At 36.5% G+C, this 26,920-nt stretch overlaps 1 protein-coding gene across 3 annotated transcripts in view; it reads left to right on the forward strand.

The window, feature by feature from the left end:
• The window catches only part of TRAK1 (trafficking kinesin protein 1), a 58,945-nt gene that overhangs the window by 25,029 nt on the left and 6,996 nt on the right, over positions 1–26,920 (forward strand). The window contains exons 10-14 of one of the 3 annotated variants that reach the window (XM_007435610.4): positions 4,022–4,098; positions 5,805–6,041; positions 7,305–7,621; positions 12,663–12,992; positions 23,561–23,663. In XM_007435610.4, coding sequence (XP_007435672.1) covers positions 4,022–4,098; positions 5,805–6,041; positions 7,305–7,621; positions 12,663–12,992; positions 23,561–23,663 — 1,064 coding nt within the window. The remainder of the gene's footprint in view (positions 1–4,021; positions 4,099–5,804; positions 6,042–7,304; positions 7,622–12,662; positions 12,993–23,560; positions 23,664–26,920) is intronic. The other 2 variants (XM_015889355.3, XM_088150926.1) reach the window with 2 other exon arrangements.

The following is a 26,920-nucleotide window of genomic DNA, read 5'->3' on the forward strand; positions in this document are numbered from 1 at the left end:
TTGCATTTTTTTAAGAGAAGAAACTTCATATAATTATACTACATAAACAGAAGATAAAGAAAGTGTCATCTTCTTTGGCAGGTGAGGACATTCCAAGTCCCTCCCCCATAGAAGAATTAGTGCTGACGGTGAAATCTTAAGATGAAGCTGTTTCTGCAGCTGAGATTCTTGATATTTAGCTGCTATGACTTCTGACACAATACAACATTGTGGCTTCTTCCAAGGGAGAGCTGGTTCTCCTGCTTATGATCAAGTTGCAAACGGTGTAATCTTATACTAATGATGCAAATTATGTTCTCAGAATCAAATTTTGGCAAAATATGTACAAGATTGGCTCTATATTGGGGGAGATGTTAACTAGCCATAAAGTTATTGGTCACTGAATAAGAATATAATTACTTTGGATTGTGGGATTGTGAATGCTTGCTTGTTAAATTGGGCAATAGAGACAATGTAGGGATCCTACTGGTGTACCCACTGCCTTTCTGCCCAGCAGCATCCTTCCTTGGACTTCTGGACCTGGTTGTTGGATTAATGGTGGAACCCCCTGCCTTTTGGTGTTTGGGGAACACCAATCTCCATGTTATGGACACCAGGTCAAGTTGGGCCGAGTAGTTCATGGCCTCTGGCAACCATGGGCTTGCCTTGAGGTGAGCTCAGGCCCCATATACAAAGGCTAACACATTTTAGACCTTCCCTTCCCTTTTCTGGTTATGGAGGACATTACCACCAACCCTTTGCCATGGTCAGATCACTTCCTGGTGCAGATACAATTGATTGCCACCCAAGAGCTCTGTAGAGCTGCACCTATTTGAATAGTCCTCCCCAGGCATCTAATGGATCCAGATGGCTTCTGGTGGGCACTTAAGGAGTTTCCTGAGTGTATTTATTTATTTATTTATTTGTGTGTGTGTGTGTGTGTGTGTGTGTGTGTGTGTATTTATTTCAAAATTGGATCCCGCCCATCTCACAAAAAAGTGACTCTGGGCGGTTCACAATAAAACAATAAATATTAATTAAAATACAATAAAAACAATATAAAAATACAGTAAAAATAGAATAAAACCAAACACATACGCAAATAATAATATCTTCCAAGATGTTGATGATCAGTAAGATGTTAACATATGGGAGCATCTTCAAGGTGCTAGCCACCCTCAGGGTTGGTTGCCCCTTTTTTCACCCCATGCCAGTTGGCAGAGCCAGGTCTTGACAAGAGAGTTGGGGCCTGCCTCACCTCTGGGGGAGAGTATTCCATAGGGCAGGGGCTACGGCAGAGAAGGCTCTCTTTCCTTGAAGGCCTGGTTTGCCGTTGGTATCATGACCTTGATGTTGGTATCAGGCCTTGATCAAATCACATCCAAACAGTTTCCCTTTGTTGGCTGATCTCAGATAGCTCCTTCATTTGCCAAGAGCCTGTGGACATAAAGCGACAGAAGTGATGCCTAGAGCACCAGTGGAGAAAGTTAAGAATTTGAATCTGACCATGCTCGGGTACATGCTCACAGTCAAGCCTATTCAGTGGTGATAAAAGAGGCAAAACATAATTATTTCTCTTCTCTAATTGTTTCAGCAAGGTGTTCAGTGGCTGTGTTTCATGTGTTCAGTTCCCTGTTGGGGAAGGACCAACATCACATACACCCAGTTGCTGTGATCAGTTGGCACAATATTTCATGATGAAGTCACTCAGATTCAATTAAGTCTTGACTTCATGTGGGCAGTGTCAAGGGTGGTGACTGGGTAAACATCTTGCTTAGTTACCTGGAGTTCCTTTCAGCCTGTGACCTGTGGATAGGAAACTCTCTGAAGGGTTCTGTGCCACTTGTGGGCTTAATCTCTGCTCTTCTTAGTTCCTTTGGGTAGCTAGGTCGGAAGTAATTTCCTGGATCACGGAGATTGTTGATGCTTTGTTATGACGAGGATGCCATCAGTGGTCTTGAAGAAAGCTATGGTGCATTGCCTGGTCTCCAACCTTCTTTTTTGAGGGGAAGGTTATTAAGACAAAGGTGGGCAATCAACTAAAGACCATATGATGAAACTGATCATCTGGATCCTCTACATTCATGTTTCATGCTCAGACATGGAATGAAGATGGCATTGCTTGTACAAATGGATGACCTTTGTTGGGATCTGGATGGAGTAAGTGCATCCATTTTGGACCTCTCAGCAGCCCTCGATACTGTCAACAATGGTATGGACTGCTTTCAGAGGTTGGGGATCAGGAACACTGTATTGCAGTGGTTCCGCTGCTTCTTTGATGGGTGGTTCCAGTCAGCAGTAGTGGGGCAACAGAGATTGCCCTGATGGCCACTTTCTTGCAAGACGCTGCAAGGATTGGTTTTCTCCCACTCGTATTTAACATTTATATGAAGCCGCTGAGAGAGGTTATCCAAAGATTTAGGGTTTGGTATCATAAATATGCTGATACCCAACTCTACATCACTATCCTAGGCCAGACTGGTGATACCATTGAAGTCCTGTTCCAGTGCCTGAAGGCTGTGAGGGTCTAAATAGGTGAGAACAGTCTTAAATTGAACCCTAGTAAGGCAAAATTACTTTTTGTCTATTGGGATTATCTGTTTGCTTCAGTGGTATCTCTTGACAGCATGGCACTACTCCTGAAGGTGCAGGTTTGTGATTAGGGGGTTCTTCTGGACTCGTGGCTCCTGCTAGATCAGGAGGTGGAGGCATGACCAGGGCCTTTCCCAGCTTCAGCTGTTGTGCCAGTTAGGACCCTACCTGGAGCAGGAGGAAATTGCTACAATGATTCATTCCCTCAGTATTACTAGATTACTGCAATGCTGCTTTTGAAGATCATTCAGGAGTTGCAGTTGGTTCATAGCAATTTGTGCTGACCAGCATTTGCCAGTAGAAACATGTTACACCAGTGCTGTGGGCTCTGCACTGATTACCAGCAGGTGTCTGGATGCCACTTAAAGTGCTGGTACATGGCTTGGTAACTAGTTTTTTGCTGGACTGCATTCTTCCATTGGAATTGGCCCAGTCAGTTTGATCTACCCAGGAAAAAAACTATTAGCGGTGTCCCACGTTAGGGAGGTGTGGGGAGCTGAAGCTTGACTGCTATTTTTTCAGTAATTTGCCAGGTCTTTGGAATGGCTTGTTGATGGACATCCAGTGGATTCCCACCATGATGGCCTATTGGAAGCTGGTCAAAACAGCTCTTCCAGTGGGCACTTGAGTCTTGACCTTATCTTGGTTTCTTATAGTTTGGCTTGGATAATTTAATTCTGTGTTTTTCATCAATATTTGCATACTTTTTTGTTTATAGTATATTTATTATATATGGTGTCTTATTTATTATATTTTGTTTCTTACATATCTTATCTCTACACCACCAAGAGAGTCTTTAGGGATTCAGTGGTCTATAAATGTAAATAATAATAGTACTACTAATAATACAGCCAACTATTCCAGTTCCATCACCTAATGACTAGAAGCTATTGCCTAGAAAATAGCTGAGTTATGTCCAGTTATAAAAGATGTTTCTGTTATAATTATTTGAGGTTTTTTATAATACAGCAAAGTTTGCCTGACTAATGATTGATCGATTGATTGAACAAATGTAATATTCCAAAACATTTTAGTTAATTTATTTTATATATATGGTACTTTGTTTGCCGTTATAATTTAGTTAAATTCCTTTTCAAAACATTTACTTTTCCAAAGCCAATTATTACCATTATTTTTTTTCCCAAGAGAAGATGTGAATTAAGATAAAGGAGCATATATGTTAGAGGCCTCCATCACAGTACTTCTTTTCCAAGAGTATCTGTACAGTAAATTTTAATATTGAAAAACTTCTAGATTCACTTCTTTACACCTAATGTGTGTTTGTTAGTAAATACTGCAGCAGCATCTAGCAATATTTTAAATAATTACAGGATTTTCAAAAATTGTAAATAATTTCTATCCTTATAAATCTCCTTGTATATTACAAACAGAGAGAGACACAGAGAAAGATAACAACGTGCTCTCACACCATTTAAAATTGTCTCAACAGGATTCCTTAGCTGCAGAAATTGAAGGATCGATGCGAAAAGAGCTGCATCTAGATGATATTGACTCCTCTGACTTGAAGTATGACCAATGTATTGTAATAGTTTGGGGGGAAACTCTATTTAACAATAATAATCAGTATCTTTGTGGTACATACAAAACATTTAGACAATCCTCTTTAATGTGACTCACAATTTACCAAGGATTTCAACTCTTTACTTGGATTATTAAATATAAGTGGGAATTTTGGAAAGTTCTTACAGGTGTTGCATGAAGAATCTTAGTAGCTTTTTATTGGTTTTTTTTGGGGGGGGGAGATACAATGCTTCTCAATTAAAATAGAAAAATAAACTTTTCGAGAATAACAAAATTTTGAAATGCAATTATGCATCAGGAAAAATATCTTTAAAATAATAGAGACATTTCTATATTTTTTGCATGCAAAAGAGAAATATTCTCTCCCCACTCCCAAGATGCATGGCATGGCAGATGTTGTTAGGCAAATGATGTCCTTCAGAAATTCTGGACTGCAACTCTCATAATCTATTGCCACTGGCAATATTAGTAAGGGCTGATGAGATTTGTGGTATAAAACATCTGGAGTCATCAGGTACCTATCTACACCGTTTTAACTTGCTGCATTGCTAGTTATGGCAAGAAAGAACTAATATGCGTTCCACAGCTTGAGCTTCCATGCCTGGACATCACTAAAGGAGTTTGCAGTAATATGTTATGTTTGAGACTATAGCAACTTAGCTGAAGTTAGACAAGTCTGGGTCTGGGTCTGGGTCTTGCCTGAAAAAGGAACCACCTAGAATTCTTTCTGTGTTGCTTTGTATTCTGTGGAAAAAAGGCAGTATATACATGGAAGAAATAAATACAACAATAAAATATGACAGCCAGTTAGCCAGAATATGGAGGACGGGTTTTAAATACCTCAGTGTGCTAATCTGTGTGGCATCTCACCATAAGTATTAGATTACTTCTATAAATTAAAACAAAATACTTACAAAGGGCCTTGTACAGCTTAGATAAATTGCCTGATCCACATACTTAGCTATTTTACAGTTATGTGACAGCTGTAACTTACATTCTCACAACTCAGTCCTCTTAATTTTGTCCAGTGCCAGCAAGAATTGTCAAATTGTTAAACATTTTAATATTTTCAGTACAAGCTTATTTCCTGAGCTTTTAACGCTATGTTTTAGGACATCACCATTTCTACAGAGTCAGGGGAAATATATTAATCCCACATTTTATTATGTTCCTCTAACTAGACTTATTTTGCAGAACTGTAGAATCCCATTTTCAGTGTAGGACCTTCTGATTCAGTTCTTGTATTCTCTCAGGAGAGAGGGGAGTGTTAGCATTTAAGCCTGAAACCTATTGCTAGTCATCTTGGGATATTGTGTAGGCAGTGTATCAAGTAAGCAGGTCAATTATATTGAAAATGGGAAGTATTTGAGAAAAAGATTCTGCTAGAGGCTCCTTCCCTTTCCTATAATAATAAAACAACTGTTAGTTTTATATGAATTTTTCTTCAGTGTTAAGAATGAATAATAATTGCATCTACCTATTCTTCTCCAGGGCTATTTTTAAAATTTAAAAGCATTATTAATTGTGGTAAAATATAATTGCAGAAAATTTTAAAACAGCCTTTCCTAACCTGATGCCCTTCAGATATGTTGAAATTCATGGAGTTAGCTGATGAAGGCTTGTTTGAGCATTTACTATTATGTGGTTTATAAATTATTTGGATGGATACTAACTATATGTGTTTTTGTCAGCCATCACAAGAGAGTCTTTGACACTGTACGAAACATCAATCAGGTGGTAAAGCAGAGATCCCTAACTCCATCTCCAATGAACATCCCAGGATCTAACCAGTCTTCCACAATGAATTCTGTCATTTCAAGCTGTGTCAGCACACCACGATCCAGTTTCTATGGAGGAGACATTTCCAATATTGTGATAGACAACAAAACTAATAGTATCATCCTAGAAACTGAATCCACTGACTCTAGGTTAGTAATGCATGGCTAATTCTTAACTGTATCTCCTTAACAAATATAATTTCATCCTAATTATTTTCTTCCATTTTCTTCCAACTTCTGCTATTCATTGGTTAGATCAGTTCAGTAGACAACATTATATTTAGAAGAAATCTAATTTTAATTCAAGCTGTGTTTATCTTTTTTAATATTGTTGTAATTTAAAACGAATTATATTGTTCCTTTTAAATTATTAGACACTTTAAAAATATAGACCTTGTGTTCTTGTCTTACAATATTTGACTTATTAGTCATCAGAGTAATGTACTCCAAGCAAATAATTCTATTGCTGATACAAAATTAACCCTGAATAATTAAATATTGATTTCATTCAAGCAATTGATTTATATTGAACAAAAGCTCTCCATTCTCCAAGCATGATGATTGTTTGAATCAGTTTGTGGATTTGGAATTTTCCTCCCTGAGTTATTAGGCCATAACTCCCATAGCGATTTCATTGTCAGTTAAACAAAGCATCATATTTGAAGTACAGCTTGATAAATTATTCTGATGTATGCCATATCCAAAATTATTTTTTTTCCTAAAGAAAATGTGGCCTTCCTTTTCTAAATAAAATAAAACAAAATGATGTTTTAACTAAAATAGCTACTACTGTTGACAGTCCCTTTCTAACTAATTATTATGTTATGTAAATCTCATTGTTTATTCTGTCATTAGGAGGAATTAAGAAAAAAAAAATCTATTGGTGACACTGAAGATAACAAAAGATAATAATTACAATTTCTTGTTCTACTGCAGGCCTGCACAACTCATTAAGGGAAAAGGGCCACATTAACTTAAAATCTTTGTAGGCTGCAAATACTGGAAGTGCCAATCAGCTGTTCCTTCATTAGCAGAGTGGCAGAAGCTCTGTGGCTGGCAGTGGTGGCTCTAAATTTGCTACTTTTTAAAAAACATTGGCAGGCCACATGTTGTGCAGACCTGTTCTTATGTCCACCATAATGCATTTATTAAAACCATTTATTAAGTAGGCTATACATCTCTTCCATGATACATATTAATTTTCTCTATAAATGAGCAGCATGCATATAGTACATTAACCCCAGTAAGATAAAGAACATTCATGTTTGCACCGATACCCCTACTAATCTATGTGTTTTCCAAATTGAAAGTGTACATTCTATTGATTGAGCTGAAATTTTTAAATATTTATGTTTCTTTTTTCTTACCTTCTTCTTGTCACCTATATGAATGTGTGTTTGCTCTTTGTTTTAGAAATGAAGAGAAGAACAAGAAACCAGGAACACCAGGAACACCAGGTTCTAGTGACCTGGAAACAGCCCTTCGAAGGTTGTCCCTTCGGAGAGAGAATTACCTGTCAGAAAGGAGGTTTTTTGAAGAAGAACAGGAAAGAAAGTTGAGAGAATTAGCAGAGAAGGGTGAACTTCATAGTGGCTCCATTACTCCAACAGAGAGTATTATGTCATTTAGAACACACTCCGGGTTTTCTGAATTTACTGGCTATTCAGGAATATCCATCAGCAGTCGTTCATACCTCCCAGAGAAGCTTCAGATTGTGAAGCCCTTAGAAGGTGATAATAAAGCTCCTCGGCCTTTATCTGTTCTCCTTAGTGACTATCTGTGGTCTCTTCTCCATCAGCAGGAAGGAGGAAATCTCTGTAATACATATTCGTTTTACTTTAGAGATAGCCATCCTCGTTGTTTGTTTGAACTCTTCTGAGAGCAGGAATTACCCCTGGAAAAAACCTAACATATGCTATATTTCTAATATATTTCAGTAGAATATTTATAGTTTTCATGAATTCAGCTTGAATTCCAATATTCATTTATATACTCACATATCACTGATACAGAGAGGAATGGAAACATAAGTTACATTGCTATGGAGAACAATGGAGCTGGGTGACAGTGCATTAGATTTCAACATTATAGGACTTGATTTTCATGAACTTCTGTGCAAGCTACCAAAACACTTGCTACATTGCACTGTGACAGTATGATTGTCGCCCACTAGATGTCTAGCCCTGCTGTACCAGGCAGTGCCTCTTAGTCTGTTGCAGCGATCTGATTCAAAGTAGCACTCAGCTCAAAAAAATCAGGTTACTTTGCCTTGATCTGGCAGGTCACTTTGCTCCACCAGAAACAAGCTCCCGTGCAGCACATGAACAGAACCTCTTTTTGGTATCAAGGGTGTCATTTCAAATGGGTGCTTTGAAGCATCATCTGAATAAAAAAATCTGCAGAGCCAGACTACATTATACTCCAGTAATACATATTTAGATTGTTCCAAAGCCACATGCAGCATTTGATGGACTAAACTGCAAGATTAGGAGATCATGTATTTTCTTTTTCAAAGGCACTGACACAAATGCATAAATAAATGTTGAAATAAATGTCACTCAAATGCTTAATTTTGAGGTTTGGTATACGTTTTTGGATTTTATAACATGAATCTATCACCTTTTCATTTTTTATTTTTTTTTAATCTGTAAGCTATTTTAGTTGGTTGGAATTTATATCAAAACTGGCATGTTCCACCAGCTCAATTGAACCAATACAAAATAATCTTTTTGGCTTTTACAGAATGCTTATTAAAAAATTAAAATATTTTAGAGAAGGGATCGCAGATAATCAACTATCATCTATTTATTGTATAGGTTTCTGTCATCCACTTTGTTTTCTTCAATAAACTTTCAGTCTCCATTTTCTCTGTTTCTCTTGATTTTTCACTTTAGTTTTTTCTTTGTGTATTAAACTCTTCTAGCACTTTGTGTTGCTGACCATCTTTAAAACCTTACCATATATATGTGATTCAGGAGATAATTTCAGAACCCTTATAATATTTGAAAGAATGCTCGGTTTAAATAATTGTTAATGAAATTTGGAAGCCAACTTGGGGAGCAGATACATGTATTTCTATCTACTATCTAGCTGTACTCTATTTCATTTTTCATCTTGCCTGTTTTGTTAAATATATATATAACTCAAAATGCACACAAATTCATTACAGTACTTTACCAAATCATTTCCAATTAGATTAGTAGTATCAGATTATTTAAATCTTATCATAATGGAAAATGAGGTTATTACATATTAAGCAAGAATAAATACCATTTGCATTTTATTTATGCTCTAACAGTTTTAGATAGACATCTTAATATGTATTTTCTCTTCTTATTGGAAGATCTAGGCATAAATTTTATGTAACTTTTTAAGATACACCATTTAGAGTCAGTAGAGAAATATTCATTTGTCAAATATGGTATTTGTTACTTGGATTATTTTTTTTCAGAAGGCCACATTTAAACGTCTAATTGTCACATTGTGCTTGAAGAATGATGTATGAATGAGTTTATGTATGAATGTTTTCTGTTCAATAAATATATTGAACATAAGTCAAATTATTCATTCCATTATTATATTGCTTTCCTCCCAGGATAAGGCAAGATATGTGAGTTACCTGGATCAGTTAAACCAATATCATGCCCCTTGTATACCTAATTGCTTACACTTTTGATAACAAGGAGACTCAGATTTGTGCTTATTTACACATCTGAAATCTAATATTGTAGTTTTAGTGCATAGTATTCAGGATTTACAGTTATTAACAATTTTCCTGGAGATTCTTCATGAACTTTTCAAATAAAACTGAAAAAGACATGATGGCCATTACAGCATTGTGTGTGTGTGTGTGTGTGTGTAGGGATTAGCATCACTTACCCATGTTGTAGGATTTGACTTATCAGTTTTGTGTTAAATTATCTGACTGTTCATGTTATATTGAATGAAATATTTACCTACCTACCTATCACATTTATATGGCTGCCCATCTCACAAAAAGTGACTGGGCAACGTATGATAGTAACCTTTGTTGTTTTCTAGCATGCTAGTTGGTGTATTTCCCTGCCTTGCTCATTGGACTTTAACCAAAACAGATGAAACACATGAGGAAAGCAAATAATTTCTTCTGCCCTATTTTATTATTCTGTTCTTCTAAGTCCCTCTTCTGACTCTTCTGTTAATGTAACTAAAGCTTTGGACCTGTCATGAAGGCTTGTTCAAGCACAAAACTCTTTATTCCTCTCAATTGCTTCTTCCCAAAACATCCCACAAATCCTTTGGTTTAACTCTTTTTAATTGCTTCCTTGAAATGTATTCATTTTAGCAACAAAAGTCTGTGGTCCTGGTAGTGTTGCATGCAATCTTATTTGTTGTGTCTCTCTTACATACAAATCTGTCAGTATGATGGTCTATTATGATTACTCATCCCTCTTATTGATTTAGTTAATTAAAACTTAGTGCAATCCTATAATATTTATTCAGAAAATAGTTTCACTAAGTTCCCTTGAATTTACTCCCAGGCAGTAAATGCCTAGGACTGCAGCTTTAATTTTCTATTTCTGGCTTAATAATTTTTGAAAAAGCATTATTTCTTCCTTTTAAAAGAAAGAACTCTCTTAATATATTCATAAGCCAAAGGAATATTTAAACTTAAACTATTATATACATTAGAATGTACTGTATATCTGCTGTAGGTTTAGAAATAGAGAATATACCGTTGTTTATATATATGTAAAATATATATGTATATATGTAAAATATATACATATGCCCATATAAAATAAATAAATGAATGCACATCTTTTTTAAAAGTGGTTTGCCATTGCCTTCCTCTTAGGGCTAAGAGAGTGTGACAATCACCCAGCTAGTTTTGTGCCTAATGCAGATCTAAAACTCACAGTCTGCCGGTTTCTAGCCCGGTATCTTTACCCACTACGCCAAACTGGCTCTCATGTGTAAATATATCATATAAATATACAAGCCAAGTATATGACTTACCTTAGCTTTTTATATATATATTATTGCAGAGAGAGAGTGAAAAAATGTCCACAAAAGCATACAGCTCTTATTTATTAAACACAACTAGTCCTAGATATATATTAATGTTATACAATTAGTAACATTTGAATAAGTTTGCCTATCAGTAAAGGAAAAAAAAAGAGAAATTAATTATCTTAATTATCATATGCTGCCAAAATAGTCTCATTTAATTAAAAAAAAGTTATTGTTGACAGTAGAGTGCACTTAATAGATCTTTTGACAGTTCTTCATTCACTTCCTGATAGGGGCCTAGTTTTTTAATTACCTACGTAACTATATTCTGAAGCAAAATTGGTATAAGATAGATACTTTATTACATAGACCAGCTCAAAATTTTTTTAAAAAAAACAGCAAGTAAAACCCAATGAAATTGGTATAATAAAGGGCCCTAAGTTTAAAGGTACAACTCTAGTTTCATTGTTGAGTATCTTCTGTTTATCTGCTCATAAAGAAACCTATTGTGTGGGTATCCGCATATTCTTTGTATAAAATATCCTTATGTGCAGTATAGATCCTATTAGTTGATCATTCCTGGTTGGAGTGGCATATTCTTTACCAAATGTTGGAAGTTTGTTTTGCTTACTTGTACAATTCTCCATAAACCCAGAATTTATGAAAGTTCAGTATAAGCAAAAGGCATGCTACTACGTTTCAATTTACCTTTTGTAGGTTTGTTTTTGTTGTTTTGGGGTACGGGTTGGTAAAATCAGAGTGGGAAGTAGGCTCAATCCATAAGAATATTCCTATTACTCTAAACAGGATGTTCTGTGCCATAAAAACAGTAAAATTGGCATTTTTTTTATTTCATTGTTTCATTGCTAGAAGTAATTATACTCTTCCCCCTTAGTGAGAGAGAGATTATATTATATTATATTATATTATATTATATTATATTATATTATATTATATTATATTATATTATATTATATTATATTATATTATATTATATTATATTATATTATATTGCCTAGGACTTGAAGAAGCTGAATTGATCTTTTAAATGTCCCCACCATATTTCCTGTCTACATTAAAATGGCAGAAATATTACAGAATACTTTTTTGAAATTCAGTTCAATTTTTTAAAAAATTGAACACAAACCCATATGTTCTTTGGTCAGAGAATTAGTCAATATGTTTCTGTGTAGGGCTATTGTTGATTATCATTTTTTTATTATTACCATTGAGGTAAATTAGATTTGCTTCTTATATATCCAACATACATAGGATGCACTATGAATTTGGTATGGGGGGGGTTGTGCCTTCAAGTCAGTCTTGACCCCTGGTGACTGCCTGGACAAATCCCTGCAGTTTTCTTGGTAAGATTTCAGAAGTGGTTTGCCATTGCCTCCTTCCTAGGGCTGGGAGAGAGTGACTGGCCCAAGTTCACCCAGCTGGCTTTATGCCTAGGGCAGGACTAGAACTCACCACCTCCCGGTTTCTAGTCTGGCACCTTATCCACTACATCAACCCGGCAGTCAGAATTACACCACCTCAAAAGTAATGCTTATATTTTCTCCCTAGTAATAAAAATGATCTAAAACAATACTTGATAGTTGCAAATTAAAGTTAAATTTTTATGAAGTTTCTCATTATGACGATGTCTTGCAGAACAGTTGGTTTGAAGCAGTTGACGACACTTCATCAGCGATTAGGATGTAACTGCATGAGGATATAATCAGTCTCCATAATTCAAATTTCCATACTGACCTGTTTGTTCTATTGTTTTCCAAGGTTCTGCCACACTGCATCATTGGCAACAGCTTGCTCAGCCTCATCTAGGGGGCATTCTGGACCCACGGCCTGGGGTCGTCACTAAGGGCTTCCGGACTCTTGACCTTGATCTGGATGAAGTGTATTGCCTTAATGATTTTGAAGAAGATGAGTCAGGTGAAATTACATACAAAGGCTTAACTACCTCGACACCGATTCAGCACACAGAGACCTCAGGTGAGAGGTCTCAGGCACAAGTGACTGTTTCAGACAGCAAGAATTACCCAAGTCGCTCTCAGGCTTTCCCAGAGGAGATGCAGGAACCCGCAACTGACGATGATGAGGGGTCTGGTGAGGGAACCTCATTAAGTCCAGCACAACTGCCATGTTTGCAGGATGTTGATAATTGGGCCATTCTCGCATCTCTCCAGAGCAGCATCCATAATGTTGCTTCATGTTTAACTCCTCCACGACAGTGCACACAAAAATTAACATTAGCCAGTTTCTGAACTATGAATTCTAACTATTGCTGATTTTTTTTTCACCCAAAAGAAGTGCATGATCCCTATTTTCTTTTTAGTTTGATGAGAGAAGGCTGCTAAAAGGATGCAACTGATTGGGGTCCTCAGAAAAAAGAAGCCAGTTCTTTTGGTTCTGGGTTTGCATATGGAAGTTACCATTTTTCAGATTGCCATTTCTTTTAGGATTTGTGTTGCGATGGTTATATTTTGTCACAAGTCTGTTATTACCATGTTGTTTATCTTAAGACAAAGTAATTGGCAATGGGTGGCAGAATTCCAGTATTGTTACCTGTAATAAGAGGAGTTCCTTGAAATCAACTACTTTGGTTCTTAGGATCAAACTACATGTGGGCTTAAATGATGTAAGTTTTTTAAGACTATATTTAATAACAGCTGTGGAGGGGAGACTGAGGCAAGAGGGCTTTCTATTTTAAAAAAAAAAAAAAAGATGCAGAATGCCTGATACAAAACTCCTACTGGGGTCAACATCCAAGGCATTTGGACCAGGGAGGAGGAAAAAGCTCTGTAGTGCTAAGACTTTATATCTCAGCCCTTTCCTGCTAACAGCTAGCTGTGAGCTGTTTTACAGGAAAAGCGAGGCCAGACTACTGAATCTTCACATTTATATTTTTCTGCCAATTATCCTGGCTTTTTAGATGTGTCTGAGAACTACTTTTATATTTTTTTCTCAAAATAGTTAGAATTTTCTTTTATATTCTGTGTGCTAGGCAAAGCTACCTGAAGGATAAAGCTTTGCTATGTTGCTAGAATTCATATGAAATCATGTAGTCCAAGTTGTTGCCTCAACGTTAGCAAATGTAACAAGTGGTAAGGCAGCATAGTTGAACATCTGATTTTTTTGCCCCAATTCTTTGGCACATGGATGACAAAAAATGAACGCTGGAGATCCAGAAATCAAATGTATAATACTATTTTTTAGCTTCCTCAAATGAGCCCCATAGAAGTAGCTGCAGTTACCCAACAATTTCTCAGTATTTTGAAGGCACTGAAATTCAGCACTTTAGAAACTTGGGAGTTTATAGGACAGAAGGTAGGTATATATTTGGATTCAGGAAGCCACACTTTTTTTTCTTAATTCAGTAGCAAGCTACTATTTTTTTGTTGCCAGATATTCCTTTAAAGTCATCTGGCACATGCAGATTACTTGAGAGCAGGTTGAATTTTTCTCCACTAAGCCTAAAATCAAATGAAGCAGCATGAGAAATGTTTCTTCCTGCTTCATTGCTCAGCAGACCTATAGGCTGCTTCTACTTTCTGGCTTAGAAAAAAAAACTGTATTGATCAGAGTTTTATAATGTGATTTACAAAACCCAGTACATGGCCAATCACCCGCATAAGTGCCTGATGACTTGGAAGGTGAGGTATCTTGCGCTTAGCCAATTTTTGATGTGTGCCTATCTCTATTCCAAACCTTTGCGTGTCATAAGAGAGTGCTTTCTGAGGTCTTTGAAATTCACAGATAGTATCCTGTATATGCATCCTTCATAAATCCTACCCATAGTAGGGATTTCCTAAAGGAGAGACACTTGTCCGAGGCACATACCAGCTGTGGAGAATTCTTACTATTGGTCTGTTTTCTATCCTTACAAAAGAATAAAAATATTTGTAAGTTATTGTTTTTCACAACTTTTATTAAAGAAAACATCGATTTGATCTCTTTTATCAGGATCCATCACATTGCCACCTAATACAGTATTATATTTGCATTAACTGATAGACATTTAAAATACTGCAGCATTTCAACTTCTGCATCATTCTGTCTTCTGATTTGCATTAGCCCATGTTCAGGAGTCGTGTTTGAAAAATCTGCTGATGAGTTATATAGAGAACTATATTTTCCTTCAGTGGCATAGGTGACTGCAAGGGGGCAGAATGACTAATTATGAATCAACAACCTGTGACTTATGTACTTGGGTCCAGTGTTGAGATACAAGTATGAAAGGATGTCTGCATCATGATGTGTTTACATGCCTGTCAGCACTTTTTTTCATGACTCTGGATTTCTGTGTTTGGTGATTGAAAAAGATACCAGTTTTGTCTCAAAATAAGTAACCTTATTGGCTGCAATTAAACATTTTTCAACACTGGACTAACTTGTTCATAATTCTGATTGGTTACCATTCAAGAGCTATATTTCTGTATATGTAATAATGAAAATGATATTTACAGGTGTTCTTCTGGCTTTATTAACATACAACATTTTATACATAGAATTAAGAATTCTATGAAGATGCAGTCATGGAATGGGAAATTCTTATTGAAATATAGAACAAATTTTATTTACTGTAATTGTGTCTTGGTAACTCCCAGTCAGTTTTGTGATATGTGAATGAAAGAAGAGGTCCTTTTGTTTTATTTAACAGCACTGTGATTTTCTGCAAGAGAAAGTAATTTGAGAAATCATCTGGTGGCTGGAGAAGAGGACAATCCTTTTGACATATGCTTAGATTTTTTTCAGAACTTATAATAGCGAAACCTCATTGTCAATCACAGTACTATCCTTTTTTATGTGTTTGACTTATTGAGTATTTGTTGGAGATTGTATTGGAATTAAAACCTTACATTCTTTTCATTTTTGAATTGTTGAAGATACTGATCATTTACAGGCAGTCATTGTTTCCTGTTCAAAGGACAGAGAATACTACAGCCATGTGAAAAGCTGATTACAGGAGGATGCTGTCCAGGTTTCTCTTAGCGGTATCTTTGCAGGATCAGTCTGTCTAAACTTTAAAGATTTATTTCTCTTTCACTGCCAAGAAAGCTCCCCCACTGGGCTCAATTGCTACTTTTAGCAGCCTTTTCCTATCTTATATATTAATAATAATAAGCTGGGTCTACTTTGCTTACTGCAGCTGGTTTCTTCTAATATAATTCCTTAGTGAAACAAAGTCAGTGTTGTTATGAAGTGGGTAATGCAGACATGGAGATAGGTGGAAACTTTTATCCATTCTTTGAATAATTGTTTAATCTAAAATTTTCATACTCCTTTACTCTGCTATTATTTGTCATCTAACACTGAGCTGCTCTTTTTTCTTTTTTCTTTTTTTTTTAAATTTAGCATTTCTCTCCATATAATCTCCTTTTTCATTATTGGTTATTTGAGATTTTCTCAAATATTTTAACCTGGTTACACTTGCACAGAGAATCATGATTGCTATTCCCCAATTCTTAAATATCAGCTAATCCCTGAAACATCAGTTCTTGAGGTGATATAGATAATTTTTAAATGTTCCTCTGATATTAGTGTATTACTCATCAATGGAAAATTCAGAGTATCTGACAGAACCTTGCAAAAATGGAGGAAAATTATTTCATTTTGAGTCACCTCATTTGTATTGACACTTTCTCTTTAAGACTCTCCCTGCTTCATATGCAGTAAGTCTTTACTCATAATTAACTTTGTTATATTTTTATTTGGTTGCCAATCTTACAGGAAATACAGCTACAATAAGCATACACATTTCTCAGCCTCTTTGGAGATTTAGAGAGGTTTCTGGATGTGATAAAATAAAATATCAGGTCATTGCATATATCCTACCATAAATAAACCATATTTTGGAATGCAGTGCATTGGGAGAAAGAGGGAAACAATCACAGACATGTTTCTATGCATGTGTAATCATGCTAACTTGTTGAAGATTTTTAAAAGCACCTATGCAATCATGATAGCTTTGCAATTGTACTTAACTTTGGATTGTTTCTGTGACTGTTGATGAGTGCATGGCCTTTGAGTTTGTGAATTGCTTTATAACAAAGGGGCTATCCATAAAGTATGTCACTTGTCAGAAGTGAAAAGATTGGCACAATTACAGCAACCCATGATACTGGAGACAGAAGGAAGTAGTGTTGACTAGAACATGGTGCCTTCCCACATTTGCTTCCCTGCTCTAGTCCTATGTTCACAAGATGCCATCAGGTGCGTTTCCTTCCTTCCTTCCTTCCTTCCTTCCTTCCTTCCTTCCTTCCTTCCTTCCTTCCTTCCTTCCTTCCTTCCTTCCTTCCTTCCTTCCTTCCTTCGCTGCTCTTTACACAGAGATATCCATTTGTCTTAATATTCCTTCATTTCCCCTTCCTATTCATGTTATAAGTGTGTTTGGTAGGCTCAGAATTTATGTCCTCCCTAATTTTTCTTATATCTACTTTGTTTTTCTGTGTTCTACTTAGTAGTTTTATATTATTCTCATCATTGTGTGCAATGTTTATGTTTGTTTTAGGAATTTGCACTAATCAAAGTTATACTAATTGCACTAAAATAAATTAGAACTTTAGAACAGTATAATTTAAAGCAGTGGTAGAGATCAGTTGGTAGCAATGAAAACAGTATGAAGTAGTAATATGGGTAAAAATAATAATATGGGCCATATAAAAGGCCTGGAAAAATAAAAAGCTTTATGAAGTCACAAAAAAAATGTGCCAGGCAAGCCAATGGGAGAACTTTCTAAGTTAGTAGAGCCAGTCCAAATGGCCTGTTTTCATTCCTGATCACCTGCTATGCTTCAAATAATTGTCAATGGAAATTGTTTTGATGTGCAGTCTTAGAAGACAGGCCAGCACATATGCAGATAATTGGTAGTCAGCTCCTATGATCTCATGCCATGAAGTGTTTTAATACCAAATGTACTTTAATCTGGAGAATACCAGAAAATAGTAACTTAAGCCATAATCTTTTCATAATCACTACTGGCCAAAGTAGTAAAAAGTCCTATAAAAATGCTTCTCTGTAGCAGTGCTTGCCGTATGGAATAGCCTCCCCCCTGAAATCCATAGGACCCCTACCTTCTTATCCTTTTGGAAGGCTGTGAACACCTAGCTCTTCCTCTAAGTGCAGGGCCAGGATGGGAGTTGAGCCAGCACATATAGAATGATACAGGATTATCATGGCACCTTGACTGGAGTGTGATAGATGTTTAATTGGGTATGATGATGGTTTTTATTTTCTTTATATTTATAATGGGTTTGATGATCGTTAGTCTCCCAGGGTTATCTTATATACGATGGAAGGCCACATAAATCAAATAAATAAAAAACTATACAGACTTGCATGAATCAGTAGGCTGTTGTATGAAAGCACCAGCTTGAATCCAAAAATACCTTCCTGTGAAAAGAAAGACTCCTTACACTCAAGGAAGTACTTGGCTCTGCCAAAGAGTTTCACAAAGAAAAATACATGTTGGAAGAGAAGGACAATTTTTTTTACTGAGTCTCTTGGTTGTCTCCTACACTGCTTTCTATACTCTTTTGGATGATCTTCGAGCCTTCTGGAAAGGATTTTCTTTCTTTTTTTTAATAAATATTATTAAAAGTTTTAAAAAGATAAAAACTAACAAAAACTAATACAAAGTAAAGGAAGAAAGGAAAAAAGAGAAAGAAAGGAAAGGACAAAGGTACAAAAAGAAAAGATTAAAAGAAATGGAAGAAGCTTCCGATTTCCTTTGCAACGAATACAAGTATAATTACAAAATTATCTCTTACTGTATGGTTATATTAAAAAAGCACTCTTTTCTATTATTTAATATTTTCTAATCATCAAAACCACAAATCAAAAGTTCGTGTTTTCTGTTTCCTGCAAAAAGTCTATAAGGAATTTCCAGTCAGTAATAAACATAGAGGTTGTCTTTTCTATAATCAAAGAAGTCAAGTTAACCATCTCTGCAAGTTCCATCATCTTCACTAACCATTCCTCCATTGTGGGTGGTGCCAAACATTTCCACTTTTGAGCGTATAATAATCTCACTGCAGTTATCATATATAAAAACAAAGTTCCCTAACTTTTTTCCAGCTGTTTATCCATAAGTCCCAAAAGAAAAGTCTCTGGTTTCAATTAGTCTTTAAAATCTTCTGGATTAGTGCATGTATTTGAATCCAAAATCTTCTGGCATTATTACGCATCTACCAAACATGATAGAATGTCCCTTCGTGTTCACATTTCCAGCACAAATTCAAAGTACCTTTATACATCCTACAGTTTTTCTGGTATCATATGCCAACGGTACCTCATTTTATCAAATTTTTCTTTAAGACTAGAATGTAATGTAAATTTCAAACCTTTCAGCTACATACTTTCCCATTGTTCCATTTACTATCCCTTGGGCATTTCTTGTTCTGGCAAATCTGGAATTTATTCTACAGACTTTATCAATTTCTGTCTCCATATTTTCCTTCTCCCAATCCAGAAAATTTGCCAAGGCCTTAATAATCCATTCTCAATCTTCATCTGAAACCTCTGGAACAATTCTAAATCTCAAACAAAATTCTTTCTCAATTCCAATAAAGACAGATTATGTTCTCTTTCCAACTCTCTACCTTGAACTTCTGTCTTACTATCTTAAATTTCCACTTTATCATCGATTTGTTTTACCTCTCCAGATAATTGCTTTACAGAACTTTCCATCTTTTTAATCTTTCATCTCATCTCAACTTTATAAATCTTTCATCCATTCTTTTTTCAAAAGCTTCCCATTTATTTGCCATCTGTTCAAATAATTTCTGAAGCATATCTGGTGTAACTATTTTTTCTGCAGGTTGCTCTAACAAGCCCCTCCTGCCCTCTCTTGCCATGTTTCTAGTAGCTGCCATTGCTTATTATAATCCAAAAGCAAAGTGTCTCAAACCAGCAAAAGTGAAAGACAAGCCTCTTTTTTTCCTGTGGTTTTAGCACTTCCGTTTTAGTAGCTCTCTGTGACTTCGAGCCACAATACACCTCACATCTCCATGGCAACTAAACATCACAGTCTAATTCATTATCTTATCTTTTCTTATGTAAAATCCACCAATTAGCTTCACTCTTTAGCAGTAAACAGCAAGTATTCCCATGAAGGTCTGGTCTCTTTAACTGGCTTAGTGTGAATTTAAACCAGAGTACTTTCGTCAAAAATAAAAATGATAAAAATAAAAAAAGGCTGTCCCCTTTCCAGTTTTGAAAGTTACTTAAATCTTCTCTGTTCGGCTTTTTGCAAAAGACGCTTGTATCTTTAAATCAAAGTTTCTTTTTCTTGTTTTTTTGTAATTCTGAAAGAAGGTTTAACTCACTGCAAGGAGTCTTGTCTTTTCCACAAAGGAAATCTCTTTATGTTTCCAGATTAATTACTTCCCAAAGTGATTAAGAAAAGGGGAAGGGAGGGCTTAATGTCCATATAGGCTTCACTTATGAGTGTAGATGGAATCCCAGGACTCCTGGCAGCTCAACTCCCAAGCCAACTGCAAAAACTTCCATTTCTGCAGTTTACTCATGAAGAGCTGCCATCCAGAGTACAAGTGAATAATCTCACAATCTCCCTTTGATTCAGCAAGATTACGCCAGCCAGAATCTGCCTTCCAGCTGGTGTTCTCAGCTGCAATGTCTCTCCGCTTTTTCAGAGTGTCAGCCCACCATAATTCCCCACCGGAAGCTGCCTTCTGGAGAGGATTTTCAAGAACATAATGAATTACACCATATTTTCTTCAGCACCTTGCATTTCTTTCCAGTCTGGCTAAATACTATTTTTTTCCCGTGTAGCATGAGAATATATAGAACCTTAAAATTGAGGAGGTGACTTGTTTAAGAGAATCTTGAACAACATGACATACTTTATGGTCTGTTCAGCTTTGCATTCTGCAGTTGTACCCTATAGCAATTTATAAATATAAATTTGGGTCTTGTATGATTCTACAACCTGTTTTGTTGCAATAGCACAAAAATAAGGCTATTTATCCTCTTACGTTCAACTATTCAGAATAGTTTTGTTAATTGATTGGCTTAATTGCTATCTAGTACAGCTGCAGAAGTTCTGTTTGTGTTTTGGAAGGAGGGGGAAAGAAAGGAAATGCTGCAGATGGACAGTAATGGATCCATAATGATTATTCTGGACACAAAAATAATACATATCAAGTGATCCAAACTACATATTTGTGTGTGGCAAAGGTATGTGAGCCTCTAGATTATCAGTTCATTTGAAGGGAAAATTATAGTCAGCTGTTTCAGTCAAAGAGATAGTAATCAGGTGTGAGTGTGGGAGGTCCCTGCCTTGTTTAAAGAAGAGAATTTGGGGTATTCACTATCAAAATCTGATGCTCACAACACAGGTATGTGGAAGTGTGTCATGGCTCGAACAAAGGAGATTTCTGAGGACCTCTGAAAAACATTTGGGTATGCTCACCAGGCTAGAAAAGGTTACAAAACGATTTCCAAAGTGTTTGGACTCTGCCAGTCAACTGTCAGGCAGATCGTGTACAAATGGAGGCAATTCAACACCATCATTACTCTCCACAAGAGTGGTTGAACAACCAAGATCACACCAAGAGCACAGCATGTAACACTCCAGGAGCTCTTAATGAACTCCATGGTAATATCTAAGGAACTAAAGGCCTCTCTTGCATTGGCAAATGTCAGTGTTCATGAGACCATCAATGATAATATGTCCAGCAGGGTTGCAAGGAGAAAGTCACTACTCTACAAAAAGATCATTGCTGCCCATCTATAGTTTGCGAAAGACCATGGGGATAATACAGAAGGCTATCGGAAGAATGCTTCGTGGACAGATGAGAGCTAAATAGAACTTTTTGGCTTGACTGAAGAGCATTGCCTTTGGCGAAAGGCAGACACTGCATTCCAGCATAAGAACCTTATCCCATCTGTGAAACTCTCCTGGCAGTAGCATGGTTTGGGCATGCTTTGCTGTCTCTGGACCAGGACAGATTGTCATCATTGATGGAACTACGAATTCTGAATTGTACTAGCAAATTCTACAGGAAAATGTCAGGGCATCTGTCCATGAACTGAAGCTCAAGAGAAAGTGGGTGATGCAGAAGGACAACAACCCAAAACATACAATGTGTACAACCAAATAATGGTTAAAGCAGAAGAAAGTTAATGTTTTGTAATGATCAAATTAAGTCCTGACCTTAATCCTATAGAAACATTATGAAAGGACCTGAAGTGGGCAGTTCATGCAAGGAAGCCCACCAACATCCCTAATTTGAAGCTGTTCTATAAGGAGGAATGAGCTAAAATTCCTCCAAGCCGATGTGCAGTACTGATAATCAGTTATTGGAAATGTTTAGTTGCAGTTATTGCTGCCTGGCGAGAGGGGGGCACACCAGTTACTGAAAGGAAAGGTTCAAATAGTTTTGCCACACGCAAATATGTAGCTTTGGATCATTTTCCTCAATAAATAAATCAACAAGTATGATGTTTTTGAATCATTTACTTAATTGGTTTCTTTTTAATCTAGTTTTAGGACTTATGTGGAGAGCAGATCATGTTTGAGGTCATATTTATGCAGAAATATTGAAAATTCAAAAGGGTTCACAAACTTTTAAGCACCACTGTATGTACCATTATTTTTGTATCCTAAAATTTATTGTTTTCTCTGGATCCATTGCTGAATCAAAGTGATGGGATACATTTGCCTGGATCAACGTAGAAGAAACTGAAATATATGAGTTCTAGATGTTGCAGATTTTTCTTTAGAGTCAATTATATCTTGCCCTTAGAATGAACCTGAATGGTTGACTAGCATGCTAATATAGATTAGGATCTTACAGAATTAGCACTTACCACTCCTTTGGTGTCCCCATTCAATACTACAGGTAGTCCTCGATTTACGACCACAATTCGGACCAGAACGTCCATCACTAAGCAATGCAGTTGTTACGTGAGTCGTGTCTGATTTTACAACCTTTTTTGCCGCAGTCATTAAGTGAATCACCATGGTCATTAAATGAATCCAGCTTCCCCCATTGATTTTGCTTTGTGGAAGCCCCCTGGGAAGGTTGCAAATGGTGATCATATGACCCCAGGACACTGCAACCGTCATAAATACATGCCAGTTTCCAAGAATTTTGATCGCGTGACTGCAGGGACGCTGCAATGGTCATAAGTGTGAGGACTGGTCATAAGTTACTTTTTCAGCACCATCGTAACATCAAACAGTCGTTAAATGATTGGTCGTAAGTCAAGGACTATCTGTAGTCTAATAAGGTAGCAATAAAATCAACTGGGTAGCATTGAAATTGTTATTCTTGGGCCAATTCTAGCATGGGAAACAACCACATTGTTGTCTTTCCTAAGTTGTGTATTCTAGTATTGGAAATTACCATACCAGAGTAGTAAGGTAATACTTCCTGTTAGTGGCCACCCTAAAGCATTTGTATCTGCTAAGAGCCCTTACAGTATCCCCAGTAAAACTGAAGAGATGGCAGTTAGCAACACTCTTCTCATAGACGTTAAAATATCCGAGGAGGTAGAAAATAATGTGATTTAGAAATGTCAGATATTTCATCTTTCTTGCACAGATCACAAGTAAAGTATCATATCACTTTTCCATCTGTTAGTTTAAGAATACAAAACTTTTCCTTTTTATATATAAATGCAAAGATTGTTCTCTCTTTTTAATGTAGTACATCATCCTGGGAAGTGCATGTCACAAACCAACTCCACATTTACCTTCACCACTTGCCGTATTCTGCACCCTTCCGATGAGCTCACACGAGTCACACCAAGGTAAGGGTTTTCAGAGAGCTCTTTTAGCTTCCAAGAGTGCAGAAATCTTAATTATAGCCAAATAAGCAAGATGCCTGTAGCAATTGTGTTTAATACCATATCAACTTCACTTACATATATGTAGCCATCCAGAATCTGTAACTTTATTTTATTTGATCTATAGCTGGCACAAGTAAAAAAAGAAAGAAAGAAATGTCACTCTCTTAATCCATGATATTATATCCAAAACATTTTAAAAAGTATTCCTATCTCATTGCAATTCCCACTGGCAGGGCAACAGGAAATTCCTCTTTCCCATCCTTGCTCACACTCTCTTGCTGCTTTTGTCACCTCTACTCTTCTGGCTGCCTTCCTGGTGCCTCATATCCTTATTTGCAGGACAAAAGTAGCAACTTCTGCTAGTACTCTCCCTGATGCTTGTTTGAACTGCTGCCAGTCAGTGCATACTTATAAATACATTATTTCCCCAAGTATGAGGATGTCTGAACTGGACCAATCAGACACTGCTTTTTGGTATACTTTTTAGAGTACAAGAGAATCATGAGGCCTCCTGCTTTGCTATCAGGTAATCTCACTAGTCATGTGCTGTAGACCTAAAGAGAGGGCCTGATTAGTTCAGCTTTCTGCCACTCTCTCATTTTAGCACTTAGAGGCAGCGGTAAGGCCAATGGATTAAAACAAAAATACAATACTCTGAAGTCTTCCCTTTAAAAATACTATTTCGTTGCTACATATCACTATGGTAAAATGAAGCTAATGAAGAATTTTCAGAATTTGGAAAAAGCTAGAATTCTTAAGACTGAGAAATTAACCAGGACAATAAGAAATGTAAAACATACTGTCTCTTATGCTCCTTAAAATAATTACATGTGACTGAAATGAGCTTGTGATTCCAAGAAATAGCTCCTATTGCGGGAGTGAGCAGTATTTGAGGGAAACAGGATGGTGCAGCGAATCCCTCTGTCCTTAATGCCACAGGAAGCCATCAGATGATGCTATGTCATCACTGAAATGGCTGTGTTGAAATGTTTTGCTCATATTTCACCTTTCAAGGGCGTTAAAGGATGAAGATGGAAGCAGAAGTGTTCCCAAAGATACACTCCTTTTATATCCTTAAAACCATCCTGTCCGAAATTCAGCCAGTTTTGCTGAACATCAGCAGCAAAATCTCAGGATGCTGAGAGGATATAAATGGGGTGTTGGGAGGACACATGTGACTACAGACTTGGGTTCCTTACTTTTTGTCCTAAAGACTTGGGTTCCTTTACTTTTGTTAAAACTGAAACAAATTTAATGTGATATTCTCGATAAAATGGAGAGATACTGCTAATCTTAATCCATTCTTATAGTCTGATAGGTTTGTAGCTGATGGTCATCTGTATTATTATTTCTGTATTCGTTATTAATTCAGAACCACAGTATTATCACACAGTTGTTGGAGGAGAGAATCTCCTTAAACTATGAATGATGCTTCTTCACAGGTCATGTGAGGAAGACGATGAAACAGCTTTATGTCACCTTATGCTGAGAGGAGATGTAGGGCACACAGTATGACCAGCGTGACAGGGGGTGAGCAGCACAGTCAGCAACCTCTATGCTGGCGGCGTCTCATAGAAGGAATGCTAGTGTTCGTGGCATCAGCTAACTCGAAGACTTCTTACCAACCCCATTCTCCCCCTTTCCATTTTAATATAACATTAACATGAAGTGACCTAACAAAAATTTTAGATTTCATAGTGCTGATTTTCTAGAATCTAACAATAATTTGGGGATGCAAAGCAAGGTCTTCTTTTTCTTTTGCTTTTAGAAAATATTCTGGACATGTCTTTTTCCCCAAATCCCTCCTCCTCCTCCTCCCTAGGCGTTGCTTATTAGTAAAAGGACTGTTATCAACCAAGAGAATATGTAGTATCTTCTCTACTGTTTAATCAGCCAACGTAGGGATACTTGCTATAATAGCCTTTATGTAGCAGTATTGATGCATCTGGCATTTTGGAAAGATAAGCATTGATCTAGCCCCAAAGAGTTTAAACTCTAAATTAGTCTAGAGGATTTTAAGTACTATGGAAAGGAAGAAATACTGGTGTGTTAAGACAGTACAAAGCTCTACTGGGAAAAATATGCACACGCTATAATTACAAGTACACCTGTTACGTTTTTAGTAAATGCTGCTCTGAAACAGGACACTAACCAATCTCAGAACAATTCTCCTTCCATGGGCAACTTCTTAATAGCAATGTTTAATTGTTAGGGTTAAGAGACCTTGAAAAGTTGATTATAGGTCATTGTTGATAAATGCTCGAGAGGATTTGTGACATGAAATAGACTTCAATTTAGGACAAGACACTCAAAAAATAGGCATATGCACACACGCACACACTGAGTGAGAGACAAACTTTATTCTGAGGATTATGGATTCTTCTTGAAAAGCATAGGTCATTGTGGGGGCTGATAGTAAGAAGAGTGATTGGCTGAAATTTGGCAATGAACATGTTTACCAGTGAGTTTTAATAATAAAGAAATGGATAGTGAATTGGCACAAAATTGTAATTGTCAGTTGCTCTAGGTATATATTTCTATAGATCCCAGCAAGGCTAAATCTAAAATACTTCACTACCCCCACCCCTACCCCTCTTATTCAAAATTCACACCAGATGCCAGGACACAGAGAAAACTATCTCTAGTTGTATCCTGACTAGTTAAGTTGCATTTTCTACAACAGCAGAGATTCCTTGGAATATTTCAGCTATAACTTAGTAAAATACTGTGTCAAACTCCACCTTGTGATTTTGGTTCCCCCCCCGGGCAGAACAGTCTTCTGTTTTACTACCTTATTCTTAGGATGTTTGAGAATTTATTTTGAACTTCTCCTGATGATTTTGAGTTGACTTTATTGTTGAAGACTGTGAAAAGTATTACTGCTGGTCTTGTTTTCTATTAGATATTTCCATCACTTTCAGAGTGACTGCCCTTACTTCCCCAATCTTAAAAAGCCTTATGGGAGGAATTCCTTCATTAGTGTTCCCTTGGGTTTTTATCAAAGCCAGGGACAGTGGCTGGAGAAATGAGTAATTTATATACATCCCTTGAGCACCTTAATACTGTATTTAAATACATGCAAGGACACTACACCCAGCACCTGAGAATTTCCCCATTGTTGTTTTCTCCTTTGAAATAATATGCAAGCAAATTCTCTTTCATTAAATTGAGTGAAAACTGGTAGAAAAAGAAAATTCAGAAGAATTTTTTTACACCCT

The sequence above is a fragment of the Python bivittatus genome, unplaced genomic scaffold (assembly GCF_059951505.1).
Source record: "Python bivittatus isolate LINGU-HERP-01145 unplaced genomic scaffold, Pbiv_v1 ctg000610_np1212, whole genome shotgun sequence".
Taxonomy (NCBI): domain Eukaryota; kingdom Metazoa; phylum Chordata; class Lepidosauria; order Squamata; family Pythonidae; genus Python; species Python bivittatus.